The sequence below is a fragment of the Spermophilus citellus genome (genome assembly GCF_964194105.1).
Source record: "Spermophilus citellus genome assembly, chromosome: 13".
In the NCBI taxonomy this organism is placed as follows: domain Eukaryota; kingdom Metazoa; phylum Chordata; class Mammalia; order Rodentia; family Sciuridae; genus Spermophilus; species Spermophilus citellus.
This window is the reverse complement of record NC_138193.1, coordinates 78,393,472-78,411,849: the sequence shown is the minus strand read 5'-3', so window position 1 is coordinate 78,411,849 and position 18,378 is coordinate 78,393,472. Positions and strand designations below refer to the sequence as shown.

Sequence of the window (18,378 nt, the reverse complement as noted above, 5' to 3'; positions counted from 1 at the left end):
TACTTTTTAAATTAGAACTAAAATATCTAATTGGTTTGTTAATTAGGACGACACTGGAGAGTTGTCGGGAGAAGTTATGACTTTGATAAGTAGTCATTTAAAAAGTCAGGGCAGTTCCTCCATTTTAAATCTTTTTGTGTTATCAGATTTAAAATACATAGCTCAAAATGATTCTATAAGCTTCCACCTATTTATTTCCAAATCTGACATTCCACATTAAGTTCACTCAAGATATGGAGCAGTGAGTAGAAATAACTTTCTATGATGCTGGTACAGTATGCACAGGGGATAATTTATTTTTTAAATTTGCTGTGTATTATTAGACTTCTAATTACTCAGGCTAGATAGAAGCAGAAAGGTTTTATTCCTATAATAACTGCCAGTTATTTAGCTGGAGGTGACAGGCAGAAGGAGTTCGTTTAGGTAGATCAGACTTAGGAAGTAACGTTTCTTTCAAAAGAATTCTAAATGTGTTTTTGGTTTTGTTTATAACCCCAGTTCTTCACATTTAATTATTTTAACAAATCTGCAAATTAGCAGATCCCTGGAAATGGTTGGCCTAATTGCCTTCCCCCTTTGTGCCCACATATTTCTCAGCCAGGAAAATCAGGGTTCATTGTGGTTTGGAGAGGAATTAATGTAATATACCTATGTTCTGTGGAATATTTGGATTAATATTATTAAGTATTAATTCCTAGGGAACTTTGAATTTAGCTTTTTGAAGTTTCTTGTCCTAGCCTCCTAGAGAAGAGAGTGCCCAATTCTGTTTCCCTCGTGAGGTAAACTTGCTTCAAAAGTAAAAATTTCATTAAAAACCTAATTTGGATTCTTTTAAAAAAAATTTTGTAGTTGTAGATAGAGAGTGCCTTTATTTTATTTATTTTGTGTGGTGCTAAGGATCGAATCCAGTGTCTCACACATGCTAGGCAAGCACTCTGCCACTGAGCTACAGCCCCAGCACATAATTTGGCATTCTTGAAAAATGTGAATCTTCCTTGGATATGTTTTAGGTCATCTTAAAGCTGTTGAATTCCAAAATGACTAATTAGTACAGTCAATCTATATCATTCTCTTTTTATTAATCTGAAAATTATACTGTCTTCAAGAGACCTTAGTTTGTGTGTTTTGTTGGGAAGGTAAAAATTTTTATTTCTCAGTAAAGGAGTTTCTTCTGGGGTTGGAGGGAGATACAAAGCTGGGAAGGCATGGAACTCCTGGAACCCTGTGTGGATTTGCAGAGGAATGGGAGAGTCAGCTTGCCATTGGGTAAATAATTTGTGTTAAAGCATTAACAGATTCTTTCATATGCCATGGGAGATGCTGAGTGCTTTATAAAGTTGTATTATTTCATTGATTCCCTCACAATCCTATGGAATAGTACCCCCATTTCTGTTTCTGTGAAAATTGGAAATCTAAAAATGGACAAGGAGTGATGTTTAATGAGAACATCCCATTCTAGGACCAGGCCAATCACAGGATTGCTGGGTAGGATGCTGAGACTAAATTCTGTTCTTTTTGATTCTTTTATGGATTTGTAGTTTGAAATAGGCAGTAGCATGTAAAAAATATATTCATTACACCTGATCATAAACTTGGAGTTTAAAACATGTTATGTTTTTTGATATTAGTTCTTTCATAATAACTGACTGAGGTGTGATGTGTCCCATACCCATTCTACTTGATCTCTTCATTAATAATGCCTTAACACCAGGGAACAGCTTTAGTGAAAACCAACTAGAGACCTTCACTTTAAAAATAAAGGGTGGGGGCTGGGGATGTGGCTCAAGCGGTAGTGCGCTCACCTGGCATGCGTGCGGCCCGGGTTCGATCCTCAGCACCACATACAAACAAAGATGTTGTGTCCGCTGAAAACTAAAAAATAAATATTAAAAAAATTCTCTCTCTCTCTCTCTCTCTCTCTCTCTCTCTCTCTCTCTCTTAAAAAAAAATAAAGGGTGTAGAAGCTTGGGGAGGGCATTTCTCCATTGTCATAAGATAGCCATCACCTGAGAAATGTTTCAGTACCCACGACTCCAGGATATAGGCATAAACCTTTGCAATAAAAACATAGAGTTTAAGATGAATAGTTAGCCCCCCATATCTATAGGTTTCATGTCTGCAGATTCAACCAACAGAGGATTGAAAATATTTGCGGGTAAAAGAATCTGTACTGCACATATGCAGACGTTTTCCCCTGTCTTTATTCCCTAAGCAGTACAGTATAACAATGATTTGCACAGTGTATGAATTGTACTGGGTATTATAAGCAATCTAGAGATCATTTAAAGTATATGGGAGGATTGTGGAGATTATATGCAAATACTATGCTATTTTGTTTAAGGAACGTGAACATTTGATCATCAGGGGCCTGGAAACAGTCTCCCACAGATACTCGGGGATTATTGTATGCTTGAGTTGAAAATTATAGTAAGAATTATCAGATGATAATATGAAATAAAAACTGTCCTATGAAGGAAATAGTACTGCTAAACACTGAGTGGAAGATATTTTAATGTTCTCTTAGTTTTATGTTTGTGGTGTTTTGTACTTAAGTAGGTCATTTAAGAGGGCAGGTGTCCTAGGCCAAAAAGTTTCCTTGAAACCAGATGTGAGTCTACCAATGAAAAAAGTGGAATTCTGATTCTGTTCCCTCACTAGAATGTAAAAGCAGAATTTTGTGCCACACAGAACAGTTTGTGCAAAATGGGACATTCACTGCCTTTTATGACAGAGACTAAAAATCCTTCCAAAAAGATAACTAAGCAGCAACAGTTTAAAACAATGTGATGGTCCAGGGGGGTCTGTTTGGAGAGATCTCCAAGGTAGACTCAGCAAGGGAGATATGTATAACATGTGCTGCGTGATCTAGTTTATGTCCAGATGACTGAACATATATAGTTGCAGGTATATATATATATATATATATATATATATATATATATATATATATATATATATATATGCTTAGAAAAAGAATTGGATGGATATACATGAAAAAAATTAGGAAAGGTTATGAAAGTTGGGGAGAAAAGGGAGGCTTTTAGGATTTACAGTGTATATTTCTCTTTAAATTCTCTTACACACACACACACACACACAATTTTATGAAAACTACATAGAAAGCTAAAATTGCAGGTCTTATTGGAGGTGTATAGATAAGATGAGGCTCTGGAGTCAAACCTGCTAGGGTTTGAATCCAAGTTCCTTTACTTATGGCTGTATATCATTAAAACAAATTACTTACCTTCTGTGTCTCCACTTATACAAAAGGATAAAAAATAAATAAGGCTTGTGTTATACAGTTGTTACAAGGATTAAGTAATCTATGAAAGACCCTATTGATCAGTACTTGACATATAAGTAAATATTCAGGATATGTTTGTTATTAAATTATGATATGTAGTGTCTAGTTCTCCTCAATTCTCTATGCAGACTTTCCAGTTAAAAAGGTTCCCAGTGACAACTTTAGTAATCAAAATGAATTTTCTTTTTTCATTGAATCTTTTAATGATACTCTCATAATATTACCCCACTGGTTTTCAGGACTTCAAAAAGAGAAACAACATTAAAAAAAAACCCAAAAAATATAATAAAAGAATTAAAAAGGGCTGGAGTTGTGGCCCAGCGGTAGAGTACTCCTCACCTAGCACTTGTGAGGCCCTGGGTTTGATCCTCAGCACCACGTAAAAATAAATAAATAAAGTAAAGGTATTGTGTCCAACTACAATTAAAAAATAAATATATAAAAAATAATTTAAAAAAAGAGAAATAACAAAAACAAGTGGAACTATCTTGCTTTATGTAGAATGCCATACATTGCATCTATGGAGTACGCCTGACTTGCTTCCTTGGCCATAGGACCTAATATACATCTCATTGTGGACTGTAGACATGTAAATGTGAACAGTGAGTTTTGTCTTTCTTCTCCTTAGGAAGACTATGATCGTCTGAGGCCTTTATCTTATCCAATGACTGATGTCTTCCTCATATGCTTCTCTGTGGTAAACCCAGCCTCATTTCAAAATGTGAAAGAGGAATGGGTACCAGAACTTAAGGAATATGCACCAAATGTACCCTTTTTATTAATAGGAACTCAGGTATGTCTCCTTTGATTTTACCAATGTTTGGGGGTTGCTCTCAAATAGTCCAAGGTTTCCAAATAATATATGTGTGTTTATCTCAGTTGCAAGTTAATAAGCCATTTCTTATTTTTGGAAAAATTAGTGCCAAATGAAAACAATTATATTGGTAGTTTTTAAAAGTCCAATTCTTTTATTGATTGATTGATTTTTTTGGGGGGGTATAGGGGGATCAAATAGGACTATATGCATTGATTTCTCTTTAAAGACTTGTAATATTGTGGGACATTATTGATTTTTCTTAACTAGATTGATCTCCGAGATGACCCCAAAACTTTAGCAAGACTGAATGATATGAAAGAAAAACCTATATGTGTGGAACAAGGACAGAAACTAGCAAAAGAGGTAATGGAATATTTGCAGAATTTAGAAATAACTGTAAAGATCATAGTAAAAGCTAACTCTTAACTGGCATTTACAGTATGCTGGTTCCTCTGCTGATTGATTGACATGCATGATCTCGTTTATCCCTTGTGCCAACTCAGCGAGCCAGGTTTGACTGTTCCCCCTGTTGTAAAGAGAAAGCAGAGGCTTGGAGATGGCAGGGAATTTGCCCAAGGCCCCACAGCAGTAGTGGCAGAGTCAGGTTTCACTCCAGAGCCTGACTTCAGGGAAAAGGCTCTTCTACCTATGCTACCCTGCCTATAGTATTTTCTTTAAAAGGCACACAGGAAGAGGCATCAGAAGCCGGTGCTGAGACTTCAAGCCCCTGATAATTACTTAAACATCTGAACTGTGCCAGATCAGACTGTTTCCAGTTAAGACTCTGGAGTTAGGTGGTAGAGTGACAGAGAAAGCCAATTTAAATCTGTGGCTACAATCATAAAATTATGTCCCGATTTCTAAAAAATATATCACATACATAAGCCTTTTAACTTACATTCTTCCTCATCCTGAAGCTAGGTTTGCTTTTTTTTTCCAGTCAGTCCTACCATTATTGGATTCTATTTTTTAAATATTATGACTTTAATAGGACTTCTGTGGAAACAGAATCTAATAAGGCCTTTGAAAATGTACTATTAGGAGGCAAAAGAAAGCAGGAAAACTTTCTGGGGGACAATTTTTTCTCAAAGAAAAAATGTAAATGGTGTCACTAACAAATCATTTTAGGAATTCCTTATATTCAATTTCGTACACATGGGGGAAGAAAGAATTTCTAAATACCACAAAGATAAAAGTAATAAATTAAGTTATTGATGATTTAGCTACATAAAAATTTAATACTATATCAAATACCAGAAATTAAAAGTCACACAGCAAACTTGATGTATGTAGCAGAAAAATTCATTAACTTTCTTTAGTATATAGGAACCCCTTGTATAAAGTGAATTCATCAGAAAAGTAAATATATCCCTATAGAAAAACAGGCTAAGGACATTGATAGAAAATTCACCAAAAAATGCAGATTACCCTTAAGATAGGAATGTTCAAATTCATTTAGGAGTCAGATGCAAGTTCTTACAATCGAATCTCTTACACTCCCTGATGCGGTCTGCTGCTACTCTGGCTCCCTCACTGTTCTGAAGTGCTCCAAGCCTGCTTCCAACTCAGTCTTTGTGTCTGTGGCCCATCTCTCTGAAGCTGTCTCTCTTGGTAGGCCTCACTGCTCAAACTTGGCCTGTTGAGAACCTTCCCCAACCACTGCCATCCTCAGCACTCCCACCTCCCTCACTCTGTTTTTTCTGCATTTACCACCATCTGCTCTATTTTCCTTTCTTTGTCTGCCTCTACTCCATGGAAGATGTAGGTGCCACACAGCAGAGCACCGTTGCTTTTTGGTTCAGTTCACTGAAGTATCTCTAGCACCCAAACAGTGTTTGACACATAGTAGGTAACCATAAATATTTGATAAATGAAAGAATTTTTCATAAAGAACATCTGGAAGGACATACACTAGTATGGCTACCTCTTGGTATTATAAATATGGATAATGAGTTTATCATTCTTGTTGCATAGCTATATTTTACAATTTTCTTTATAATGAGATGTGTCATACCAATTGCATGTAATACAATTTTATATATTTGTAATGTGTTTTTCTCCTTCCCAGATAGGAGCATGCTGCTATGTGGAATGTTCAGCTTTAACCCAGAAGGGACTGAAGACTGTTTTCGATGAGGCTATCATAGCCATTTTAACTCCAAAGAAACACACGGTTAAAAAAAGAATAGGATCAAGATGTATAAACTGTTGTTTGATTACGTGAGACACATCTTCAGTGGCCAAGGAAACTCAATTTCTCTCAGAAAGTGTGTGAAATGGTACAGCTTATCAGACTTCTCATAGATAATGAAGCAGTTTAAAACTTGAAAGAAAAAAACAACTGTCCTCAGAATTCTATCAAGTTCATTAAGAATGTTTCTTAAAGGTCTAAGAAGCAGCAAACAGCATCTGAAGCCACAGTCTATTATAAATACTTTATTTCAACTAGAAGGTACAATCTCTCAGGGGTTTCATAGTTTAAAAAGCTACAATCACATCATGTTGAAACTACATTAAAAAAAACAGTGCTGTAAATGGAACTGCTTGGCTTTGACCACACACATTTCTGCACAGCCCTGTGGAATCTGCACAAAGAAATATCTTCTCCCTTTGCTCTAATTAATTGTTCTTGTATGTAAGTTGCTTTCTATTCCAGTATATCCAGAGTGGTGAAATAACAAGGCCAGCCACGTAGCCAAAGGTCGCTCCAAGCGTACAGGAGATGGGCCAAACCTGAGGAAAAAAATGTATGAGATCAAAAAAGAACAAATGTTTTATTATTACTTGAGCACAAGTTAAGTGTAACCTAAATATTTCTATATTAAAGCTTAATGTGCTTTCTTAAAGAATGCCAAAAGTGTAATAAGGTCATAACTGCATTATCATGACACTAAAAATGTACACATTTTAGTTAATGTGCATTAAACTGTAACAAGGCTTTTGACAATTGTAGATTTAGTTTGATGCTCCCCAAACTGCATGAGAAACATGCTGAAATTACAAATTAAAATTTTGGATCAGACTTTGCCATAATCCTGGACTCAATTTAGCTCTCTGAACTAGCTGGTAATTTTTTTAAAATTCCCACATTGGCTGTATACATCAAATGAAATAAGAAGTATGTATGCTGACCAAACCCCAAGGAAGTAAATTGTATTAAAGAGGAAAGACCTAGAATCTAAGCATGTTACATGGAATTTATAATAGAGCAGCTGATTCCACAATAAAATTGATATCACCTTTCAGATATAGATATTGGAACCATAGCAAAAGTTATAAACCACAGCTTTTATGTACACACCTAGAGTGTAAATTAAACAAAATAGTACTGGCTTCCAAATACTCACTTTCTCCAGCTGTATTACATTTCACAATATAACATTAAGCCAGTAGTAAATAATGTTGACTTGTTTAATCTGCAGCCAATATGTTTTAGTCCCTAGGTGAAAGGCTCTGCTTAAAAAAAAAAAAAAAAAAAAAAAAAAAAAAAAACAGTTGGAAACAAATCTTCATTTTCATCTGTAAAGCTTGGTGTACTGGAGCCATTTCTAATCTTGTCTGTGGAAACAGGCCAGAGAACTGTGGTAGAGGTGAACCATCTTATTAACTGATTGTTACCTAATTCAACTTCCTTGTTTGGTCTGCTATGGATCTGCCTTACTCCAAATGCCATGCAACCGACAGTAGTGTTAGACACAGCTTCAGCACGAACCACCTAATGCAGTTTAGAGAAGCATAATCTAATCTATAATTTTTCCCCTGGCCTTTCCTACATTTAAACTTGCTGTTGCCTAAACTATGCTTTCTTTGTCTTTGGTGGGTTTCTGTTAACTTCCAGGATTTATGCTTAAAGCTCTGTCTAGCGCACCGATTGGGTAATGGAACACTATAAACATTTATACTTGAAATTTACAGCCTTAAATGCTCATATCAGTCACAAATCTAGAATGTACTGTCTTGTATGTGAGCTTTGTAGAGATTTTTTAAAATATAAGCATCATCTTCTTCTTTGAAGAGTGGAGAGTCTATTGGATAACAGGTGTTTTCTCGTGGAATTGGGTATTGATTGGATGTCTTCTTTCTTACAAGAAATAGTGGTTCACATTGTCATGGCCTTATGTATTGAATGGAATATTCTGTAATTTTCTCATTTAATTTTCATCCTTTTAGTTAGAATCAAAAGGGATTGTATAAATCAATTAACATATTAGTTAAGTTGCTAGACACATGGTATAGAGGAATTAAGACAGTAAAGTATTATACACTTCCAAGTTGCCTTTGGGGATTTGATGGAGATTTTTTTTTTCCAAATTTACATCTCTGAAACCATTCACACTTGGTTTACTTGGCATTGAAAGTTAAAATCTAGAATATATTCTTCCCTAAGAGAAATGGATTAGGAATCTGGAAATGCAAGCTGGTGTGTCACCTGTTTCTTGACTGGGCCTCAGTTTCCTCATCTTATTATAAATATGGGAAGTAGAACAGATGATCTCCAGTGTCTCTCCCATTTATCAGTTCTTATCATTCTCTTCTTTCTAATTCACAGTAATCTTTGTTGGACATCACCTTTTCACTTCACATTCTCCAGATGGTCAGAATCATGTATATAGATTATTAGAACTCTAAACAGAGATGACTGAATCATCCGCACCTGAGGTGCCTTAGGTACTCTATTGACCTTGATGGGGTTGGAGTTTCCCATTGCTTATTAAGAGCTTTTTAATTGTTTTGGTTATTTAGTATTTCTTTTTGCAAAGCCCTTCCTGTCACTTTAACTAAAAACCAAAGATTTGTTTTCTATTCATAAGCAGATTGTAGAAAAATTGCCTTATTTTCAGAAGCATGTCTTCATTAAAGCGTAGGTTTTCAATAGAAATTGAGACAAATCTCTGGAGTGACTATTCAAACTAGTGATCTGGGAAATAATTAAAAAATATTTTGACATGAATTTTGCAAATGCATTGCTTCAAATAAGGTCATGTATGAAAGAACTTCAAAGAAATTTGTGTTAATCAGTTTTTGCATATAGAGAACTAGTTTTAAGGTTCTTAAAGATAATTTTAGAGGCTCCCTGAAAACTTATTTAATACTTTGCTAACATATGCCCTTATTCTATCTCTACTGGTACATTTAAGTTACCCATGTCGAATTATCATATTTCCAATAATTAGAGCTTGAATTAATGGTGTTTGTCATGAATTATCTTAGTTACTTTAAGCACTGCTCCATTTGATTTTTAATTATTAATTTTAAATACCAAATTAAATGCTGGTTTGTTGACTGTCGCTTTCTAATTGATTGTTACTTTACAGTGTCCCTTCTTAACACATGGGGTTACAAATAAAATTATCTGTATAGTTTACTCTCTATGTAAAGCACTGAACTTCTTACCTTAGTAGTTTTTATTTAATACCCTAAGAAAACATTTAGAAAAATACTGTTTCCCCTCTTTGCTCTGCTGTAGGACTGCTCATCATTGGCAAAGTGTGAGCACCTGCCCTCAGTTAAAAAATCTCACTGTCAGAGTGTATAAAGAATAATAATTCCTCATGAATTCCAGCCAAATTCCAATTTGGGTTACTAAATTCTATTTTAGTCACTTTGTAATTTCAGTATGGCTCTTTGTTCTCAAACACATACATACACATTCAGCTACATTCTTTCAATAGCTGCCATACTTCACCTCTAATGGAATGCCAAAAATGAAATCATGTTGGTTAGAAAGTTTTGTCTAATGAGGGGTTAAGGCTTGGAACACTTGTGTTTCTGTGTTATGTCAATCTCAAGAAATCAATGCCATCTGCAAATTAAAATGTGCACTGGCTTTTAAGACAGCAAGTGATAGAGCAGGCTTTGTACTTACAAGAGAACCTGGGTGACTTTCCTGAAATAAGTAGTCTTTTTCTTATCTAAGGGCAATTTTCCTGTTTTTTGTAGACCATGATAGGGAATGGGAAAAGAGGTAGCTGAGGGAAGTTGCCTACTAGTAAACACTCCTGAGAAATTTCTTCCTGCTTATCATTGCTTTAAAATTTTAAAAACTACATCATGGCAATATAATTCACAGTAACATAAATCATGTTGGTTTGATTATGTATTTTAATAATTAGATCTTAAAGTTTGCTATTTAAAATTATGTCATTGTCTTATATACAGATGTTTTTGTTTAATACTGTTTATGCCATAAATAGGAATTAAACAAAACAAAACATGGTATCAAACAGTTCAACTGCATAAGTACAAATATTTCTCCAAATTATGGTAATCTAAGATGGCTGTATATAATTATTTTGTTTTGTTTAAGGAAAGTAGGAAACTGAGAATAGACATTCAGGTAAAGGAAGTCATTCACAGGTGCTAGCCATTGAAGTGACAATTATTTTATCCACTTTAATTTAAAATGTTTTAATCACTATATAGAAGAAATAATTCATATTACATAACAAAATATAATACAATACAATTGGTTATAATTATTAAAATTGCCATTAAAAAGAAAAACCTATTTAAAAAGGTAAGTGGCTAGATCATATGAAAAAAAAATTTGTGCCTGGGGCACCATTATTGTCCTTCCCATCTAACCTTTCTGTGCTTTGGTTTTTCTCACCTGCAAAGTGAAGACTGCCATAAGTCACCTTGGGGGTTTGATCTCTAAATCAAATGACTCCTTATGTATTTTTCATCACTTAAGCCAAAAAAAGTCCAGTGTTCTCTTAAAATAATCAACAGTAATAAAGGTCTTATATTCCATAGAATAGGGTCTGAGTACACAGTACTAGTAATAAGCTTTTTTCTCTTAGAAATAATTTTCCTTCCTAAGCTAAAAAACATCATAATACATAAAATATCTATTTGTTTTCTCTGTTTTATACAAATCAGTTTTATCACTTATTGAAAAACACTTCAAAATTATAAAAGTGTATTTCTACCTGAAGACCATACTGCTTGTTTTGTTATTGTTTTGTGGGGTTTTTTTCTTTTGTGTTTGTGGTGCTGGAGATTGAACCCAGGAGTGCTCTACCACTGAGCTACATCCTCACCCCTTTTCATTTATTTGAGACAGGGTCTCGCTCAGTTGACCAGGCAAGCCCTGAACTTGCCGTTCTCCTGCTTCAGTGTCCCAATAGCTGGGATTATAGGCATGTGCCACCAGGCCTGGCCATACTTCTCTTTTGATCAGACATTGCTACAGAACTTTCTGCTTACACTTTAGGAAAGGAAAATGCACCACATATCTATGCACTTTTTAATATTCCTCAAAGCATATTCTAAGTAGTACAGAACAGTGGTTAAGAACACTGATTTCGTACCAGACAGTGGATTTGAGTTTTGGTGTTTACTAAATATGTGACCTGGGGCAAGTCATCTCACCTTTTTGTGCATTGGTTTCCTTATCTGAAAAATGAGGACTGCCATAAAACTTACCTCAAAGTTGCTATAATGATGAAATGAGGTAATGCATATGCATTCTATAACCATAATTATAACTGTATCTGGCATATAGCACAAGTGACCAGTACATCTGAACTCTAATTTATCATAATCTTTTACTTCTTATTCCTAATAGGCACATTTAAATTGCCACCACAATCCAGAGTAGCATCCTTCCCCAAATATACAACCTCTAGAATTGCTCCTATAAGTACTTTAAAAATACTTTTTATAATTACACTTACCAGAATTCTTGATTCTCACTTGCCAAATATAATTCTCAGATAATAAATTTGCATGTATTTTCAGGGGTTCACAGACCTCCAAAGCTCATCTAAGGACTCTTGGTTAAGAATCCTTGTACTCTACATCATTCTACCATAACAAGTACAAGTATTTTTATTAATAGTGACCCTTTACCTTTGGGTTTCAGAATTTTAAGTCATGAAACTGCATGATTTAAGAAGAAACCAAACAGATTTAAAATTTTTTTTTAGTTGTGGATGGACACAATACCTTTATTTTATGTATTTATTTTTATGTGGCACTGAGGATCAAACCCAGTCCTCACATGTGCTAGGAGTGAACCCAGGAGTGCTCTACCTGCACTCTCTCTCTGAGCTACAACCCCAGGCCCCAAACAGATTTTAAAACTTGTGATATCCACAACTTTTGATCCTCTACATAGCAGTGCTTTGGTATATCATTATTGACTGTGGCAGATATAAGCTGACACAGGTTTCCTATAATGATGATTATTTGAAATTATGAAATGATAATATTTTTGAAATTAGTTTAATGTGTTCCTGAGTTTCAGGGCCAGTTCAGCCATATGACCTTGGCCAGATCACTTATTGTGAGACTTAGTTTCCCAATCTACAAAACAGATGTAGTATTACCTATTGTACTTAAAATGTAGACTGTTTTATTAGATGAATATTCTGCAATGTGTCATGAAAAATGTAAAGTACCATGTGCCACTATTATCCTGTATATTATAACTCAAAGAAATTGAACTTTCATGAACACATATTTCTTAGGTAACTGACACAGCTAGCTAATAAGTAGAACCCTCAGTCTAAAGAAATAAAATAGTTCACGAGTAATGTTATATTGTATGGTAGGAACTATTCCCTTACCCTTTTATGTAATCATCTTTAATACATACCATTATTCACATTAACTGTCTCAGGAATATAAGGCTTACAAAATAAAATTCTCAGCTATACAACATACTAGCAGTATGTTAACCATCTGAAGCTTCATTTCAAAAATAGAGAAATTCCCTGCTCTTTTTATCACTTTTTATAAAAGTTATATTTTTTTTCTCAAACATTTAGGACAACTCAACCATTAGGATTAAAAAGTTATTTTTCAGGAGCTGGGGTTATGGCTCAGGGATAGAGTGCTCACCTAGGATGTCCAAGACCCTGGGTTTGATTCTGAGCACCACATAAAAATAAATAATATAAAGGTATTGTGTCCATCTACAACTAAAAAATATTTTTTTAAACAGTTATAATTTTTCAAACATTTGTCTTTTTTTTTTTGAGACAGGGCACCACCAAACCCAGCTCATTTTCCATAAGTTTTAAGAAGCAAAATTAAGTATTAATATGGGGCTTAAACTAAATACTTGTAGACATTTGTGCTCTTTCTCTTATTTTGCTAATTGCCCAGGCTGGCTTTGAACTCCTGAATTCAAGAGCTCCTCTTGTCTCAGCTTCCTTAGCACCTACAAATAAAGGCAGGTGCCACTGTTCTCAGCATTGTATAATTTTTAAAGTCTCATATTAATGATTTCGTTCACTCAAAATTAAAAATTATTTATTGATCTATAATCCAAGCAATTAAGGTGAAAATTAATATTAAAGCATTTAATTTAGAGTAAATTTTAATATAAATTCTTAACAATATGTGCTCCAATATAATAAAGTACTTACAATTGTGTGGGGGAGTGGGTTATATACCATTACAAATAACAAGGGAAAGACCTGTCAGCTGATGAGCATACCTCAAAACATTTAGGACAACCCAACCATTAGGGTTACCTACTTTCTTTTCTGATAAAGGAAGACAAAACCCAGGCAGCTAGTTCTAAATCTCACATGCCACTTTTCAATATGGGTGTTTGTTTATTGTGCTTACCACAAACTTGATTTTGCATGAGTGATAGCATTCGTCTTTCAAAGCCTGTTGACTTTATACTGGCTTTAAACAATCATTTATATTTTCCTTGGAATTTGGTCTTGAACTAATAAAGCTCAAGAAAATGCTGTTGCCTCTCTGATGGAGAAATACATGTATGGATGAATCTGCTCACTTGGCTACATTTTTCTAGTTATAAATCTACTGATCTGTCCACTCTATGACAAAGACAGATTTAGGAAAAATTATTTGTGGAGAGATGTGTAGTTACTGGACTGGAATTCTTGTTAAAGGCACACTAAATGGTCTTGGCCATGTACATATAAAGAGTTAACCTGGCCAGCATTATTCTCTTTCAGAGGAGAGTACTACTAGCAGAGCATATTAACACAATTACCCTACAGTAAACACACACACTTTTTAAATCCAGAACCATCTCTGTAAGTTTATTATACATTTTCCCCATGCATGAGACATATAAATCAAACTAGTGAATATTTTATTTTTGTCTAAGATGGTATAATACCTTTGGTAAAAGTAATACCTATTAACCTAAAAACATACAACTCTTCAATCAATCAAATCCATAATCTTAGTTTTATCCCTCCCTCTAGCATTTTGTAATAATTCGTTATAATCCCGTAAGATCTCTAGTTTCAAATTATAAAAGAATTATCTGTGATTTTTTAAAATGAATATATGTTTCACAAATAATAAATTTTTGATCTGGTAAAACTGAAGGAAAAAAAGAGAATTTTTAGTGGGCTGAGGATATAACTCAGTTGGTAGAGTGCTTGTCTGGCATGCAAAGGCCCTGGTTCAATCTCCAGCACCCCCTACCCCCACAACACACATACACACAAAAGGATTTTTAAATATAACAGAGACACATTTATCTGTTATCTACTGGGAAGAAGGGCAAATATTTTTAAACAATTTAAAATTGTTTCAATCTCCAGCATCTAAAATTTAAAAGTTTCAAATTCTGTTGTTTAGAATACATTTTGCTTTTAAAAAGTAAGTATATTACAGGAGACTGTATCTGGTTCAATTCCTTTTAGAGATAGTTGCACTGAAGTCCACAGTATAAAGGCATTTGTGGGGTTCTCAGGCACAAAAGCATTGCATATTAGCTTTGAATACTCTCCTACAAATGTATTAAATTATGTTCTAAAATACAAATATCACCAGAGTGCTCATGGCATTTAGAGGAATCAATGTGGGGAAAGAAAGCAATTTAAAAACTACTCAAGCTATTACAAAGAGACCAAAACTATGACCATTCTAAAAAAAAAAAAAAAAAAAGCTGTTTCAGTCTCTAATACTCTAGTAGTGAAGAGAAGAATCATGCTGTAGTGGCGCTTCTGTTTGAATCCTAAGTCTTCCTCTCAGCAGCTTAGTAATGTCAAAAATACTTTTACTCCTCCCCACCACACTCTGACTTTCCAGCATGTAAAAATGGGACTCAAATTTATTTGCACTACAGTTCTTTGGATCAAATTATTCTGTGACAGTGCCAAGCCTTCTGTCTGGTACATAGAGAGATCTATAAACATTACGTTTTTTTTTTCCTACTGTTATCTGAAATGTCAGACAATATTGAAAATTATGTGAAAACCAAATACCCTAAATTGGCTTAACAAAATACCTGAGAAAGAACTTAATAGTCCATTCTAACAGCTGGTGGACTGCTGGGCAGGAAGAAGACAATGACAAACTGAGACATGTGAGGCACTAACACATGATAACTCAATAAATAATAGAATTTGCATTTTTTTGGGTTGCAAAGAAACAATCTTTAAACTACTCCTTTTATACATCAGAAATGCCTAGAACATTAAGCAGTAACTATGTGTCAATGCTGAACTAAGAATTTCAGAATTTTATTATTTAATCCTTATCAGCAAGTGGTACAGACAGGATTTGAACCCAGTAATACGATGCCAAAACTCTTAATCATTGTCTGCCTACCTATTAATAACACATGTGGGTTTTAAAAACCTCATAGTCAATTTTCTTTGCTGAGAATAACCAACATTTCTTAACTTCCCACTGATGTTTTACAATATGAAATACTAGCCCATGCTTGATAAAGAATTAAGACATTTTCCAGGCAAAAAACTCATGGCTAGGTCTTTGGCTGTAGCTCATTAGTAGAGTGCTTGCCTAGCATGTGTGAGGCACTGGGTTCAATCCTAAGCACCACATAAAAATAAATAAATAAAGCTACTGTGTCTATCTACAACTAAAAGAAAAATTAAAAAAACCTCATAGCTACCTATTCTACAAAATATATAAAGCATATTAAATCTGAATCTAATTATTGTTATCAAATCATTAATTCCAGTCCTGATAATATTAAAGTATCTTGTAATTCTTACATAAAGTATATGCTTTGCACATAGTAATGTATTTATTGATTACTTAGTTACATCAGATAAAGAATCAAAATTATAATGTAGAAAGTTTTCTGCATTCTGAATATTTATCAATATCTATAAGCTTTCTCTAGCAGTGAAGAGGGTAAGATTCATATTGAATATTAAACAAAACAAAGATGGCCAGTGATGTAGTAGGTACCCACCCTACCAGTCTCTTTCACCAAACCCTCTTGTTTTTTTCCATAATGTGAAGGCTTCCTCCATCTTTAAAGATACCTACTATCTTTCATCACTTGTCATTATTTAAAATCACTTAGAATTCATATTAAGTGAAAAAACATTTACATATTTTCAATGGGTCTTTCCAGTCACTTAATAAAGAAACAATTAAAAAAAACATGCTTGAAATTTCTCATTATGGAACTCACATTGTAACCTTATGCTTGGCCTCAGGAACATTACATGAGGTCAGATTTGAGTTAAAGGTAGAGAAAAGGGATTAAAACAGTTTTTGTGGGGCTCCATGTGTGCATGTGTTTTTTAAAGTGTAATTGATTAAATACTCCTGTTTCTCTGACTAGAAAAAAACAGATCACAATCCAGAAAAGCTTGCTTTACCACAAATATCAAACCTGTATTGGGCTACAAGGAACAAAGGACTAAGATCTCTTTTAATACATGTTATACTTTAGATAATAAAGAGTATACAGTATTATCTTCTCATGAAATTCTGCTCTAGCAAAACCTCCATTTTTATGGAATGTCATATCACCCTTATCTGATTTATTGCTTCTCTGGCAGATTCTGTCAGCTTTATGAGCCACATTAAGCCCTTGTTCTGTATAGCCATAATTTTTAAATAATAATAATAATAATAATAATAATAATAATAACAACAACAACAACAAAGAATACACACAGAAAAACTTGTTTGCTAAAAGTAAAAGGTGAAAGAAAAATGAAACCTCATAATTTCTCTGGTTTATTAGTAAATAACTCCTAGAAGAGGGGCAGGTAAGTATTAAATGAACAAAAGATTTTTAATTACACATCAATTCATCATTCCCCCATCAGTATGTATCACAATTTAAAAGTATGATGGTGAATAAGTGGATTGTTAACTTGGAATACTCTAAAAACAACACAACAGTAATAATAACTAAATAGCCAGTAAGATTCCAGCTGAAGGAAACATCTTAAGGATGAAGACCAACAACTTGTTACATATTTAAATTGGTTAGCTAGAAAGTCTTTTTAAAAGGTTAATATTTCAAGTGAAAATGTTATATTAACTTAAAAAATCTGATATATCAATTTGGATCCAGCTTACCCATTATTGTAAACAAGCAGTGAGGCTGAAATATGGGCCAATTGCTAAAAACCTGAACAATCCAAAAATGGATAATTGGATTATAAATGATTAACATATATTTTCTAAGCAAACCAAATCCACATTTTACAGATCATAGCAACTCCCCATGATTCAGTTTGTATTTCCATATAGTCTTACAAACAGAAGACATGATGTGTGTAAAACATCACACTTTGACACTCTAAAATTAAAATATTCCATGTATATACAGACTGATAAATTAATTATACATTATTTTACTAGCTTATTAAAGCTGATGGCCCATGGTGTATTTGTTTTTCAGTCCTTTGTATTTAGGTTTAATTGCATTACTTGAAAGTAATCATCTACTACAGTTCAAAACAATTTTCTATGTATACTTTTCAATATTGTTGTCCTCCAGTTTAGAAATCACTGACACTCTACTGAATAAAATCAAGTATGAATGAAGTCTAGTAGATGCCAACTTGATCACTAAGATGGCCAAGAAAATATAAAGGAACCCTTCATTAGTATTAAAACCTTGGGAAGGGTATCAGCGACACTACATACTCCAAACCTCCAGGGATAGTGAATGAATAATCAGAATAGGGAAAGTATACACACCAGAATTACAAAGTGTGAAAGAACAACTCAACTGTTTGGAGATACAACATCTGCCTGAAAGCACAAAGAATGGACCTAACAATAAGCAATGAAGAACACAACACAGAATCCAGACCCCACAAATATGCAAAGATAAATGGTTAATTATGGCAATAATCACAATAATAATAATAATAAATTAACAGTGAGCTGGGAGCAGTGGCACACACTTATAATCCCAGTGGCTTGGGAAGCTGAGGCATGAGGATGGCAAGTTGGAAGCCAACCTCATTAACTTAGCAAGACCTTAAGTGAATCAGCGAGACCTGTCTCTAAATAAAACATAAAAAAAGGGCTA

General features: G+C 34.0%; 2 protein-coding genes across 6 annotated transcripts in view; one reads left to right on the top strand and one right to left on the bottom strand.

Annotated features, from left to right (window-relative positions):
• Window positions 1-6,661, top strand: part of RHOQ (ras homolog family member Q) — a 32,915-nt gene extending 26,254 nt beyond the window's left edge. The window contains exons 3-5 of one of the 2 annotated variants that reach the window (XM_081265449.1): window positions 3,933-4,097; window positions 4,389-4,484; window positions 6,190-6,661. In XM_081265449.1, the coding sequence (XP_081121575.1) occupies window positions 3,933-4,097; window positions 4,389-4,484; window positions 6,190-6,345 (417 nt within the window). In that variant the 3' untranslated portion in view covers window positions 6,346-6,661. The remainder of the gene's footprint in view (window positions 1-3,932; window positions 4,098-4,388; window positions 4,485-6,189) is intronic. The other variant, XM_081265450.1, reaches the window with a different exon arrangement.
• The window catches only part of PIGF (phosphatidylinositol glycan anchor biosynthesis class F), a 34,927-nt gene continuing 23,091 nt past the window's right edge, over window positions 6,543-18,378 (bottom strand). For all 4 annotated transcript variants that reach the window (XM_081265445.1, XM_081265444.1, XM_081265443.1 and 1 more), the window contains one exon: window positions 6,543-6,854. In XM_081265445.1, coding sequence (XP_081121571.1) covers window positions 6,769-6,854 — 86 coding nt within the window. In that variant the 3' untranslated portion in view covers window positions 6,543-6,768. The remainder of the gene's footprint in view (window positions 6,855-18,378) is intronic.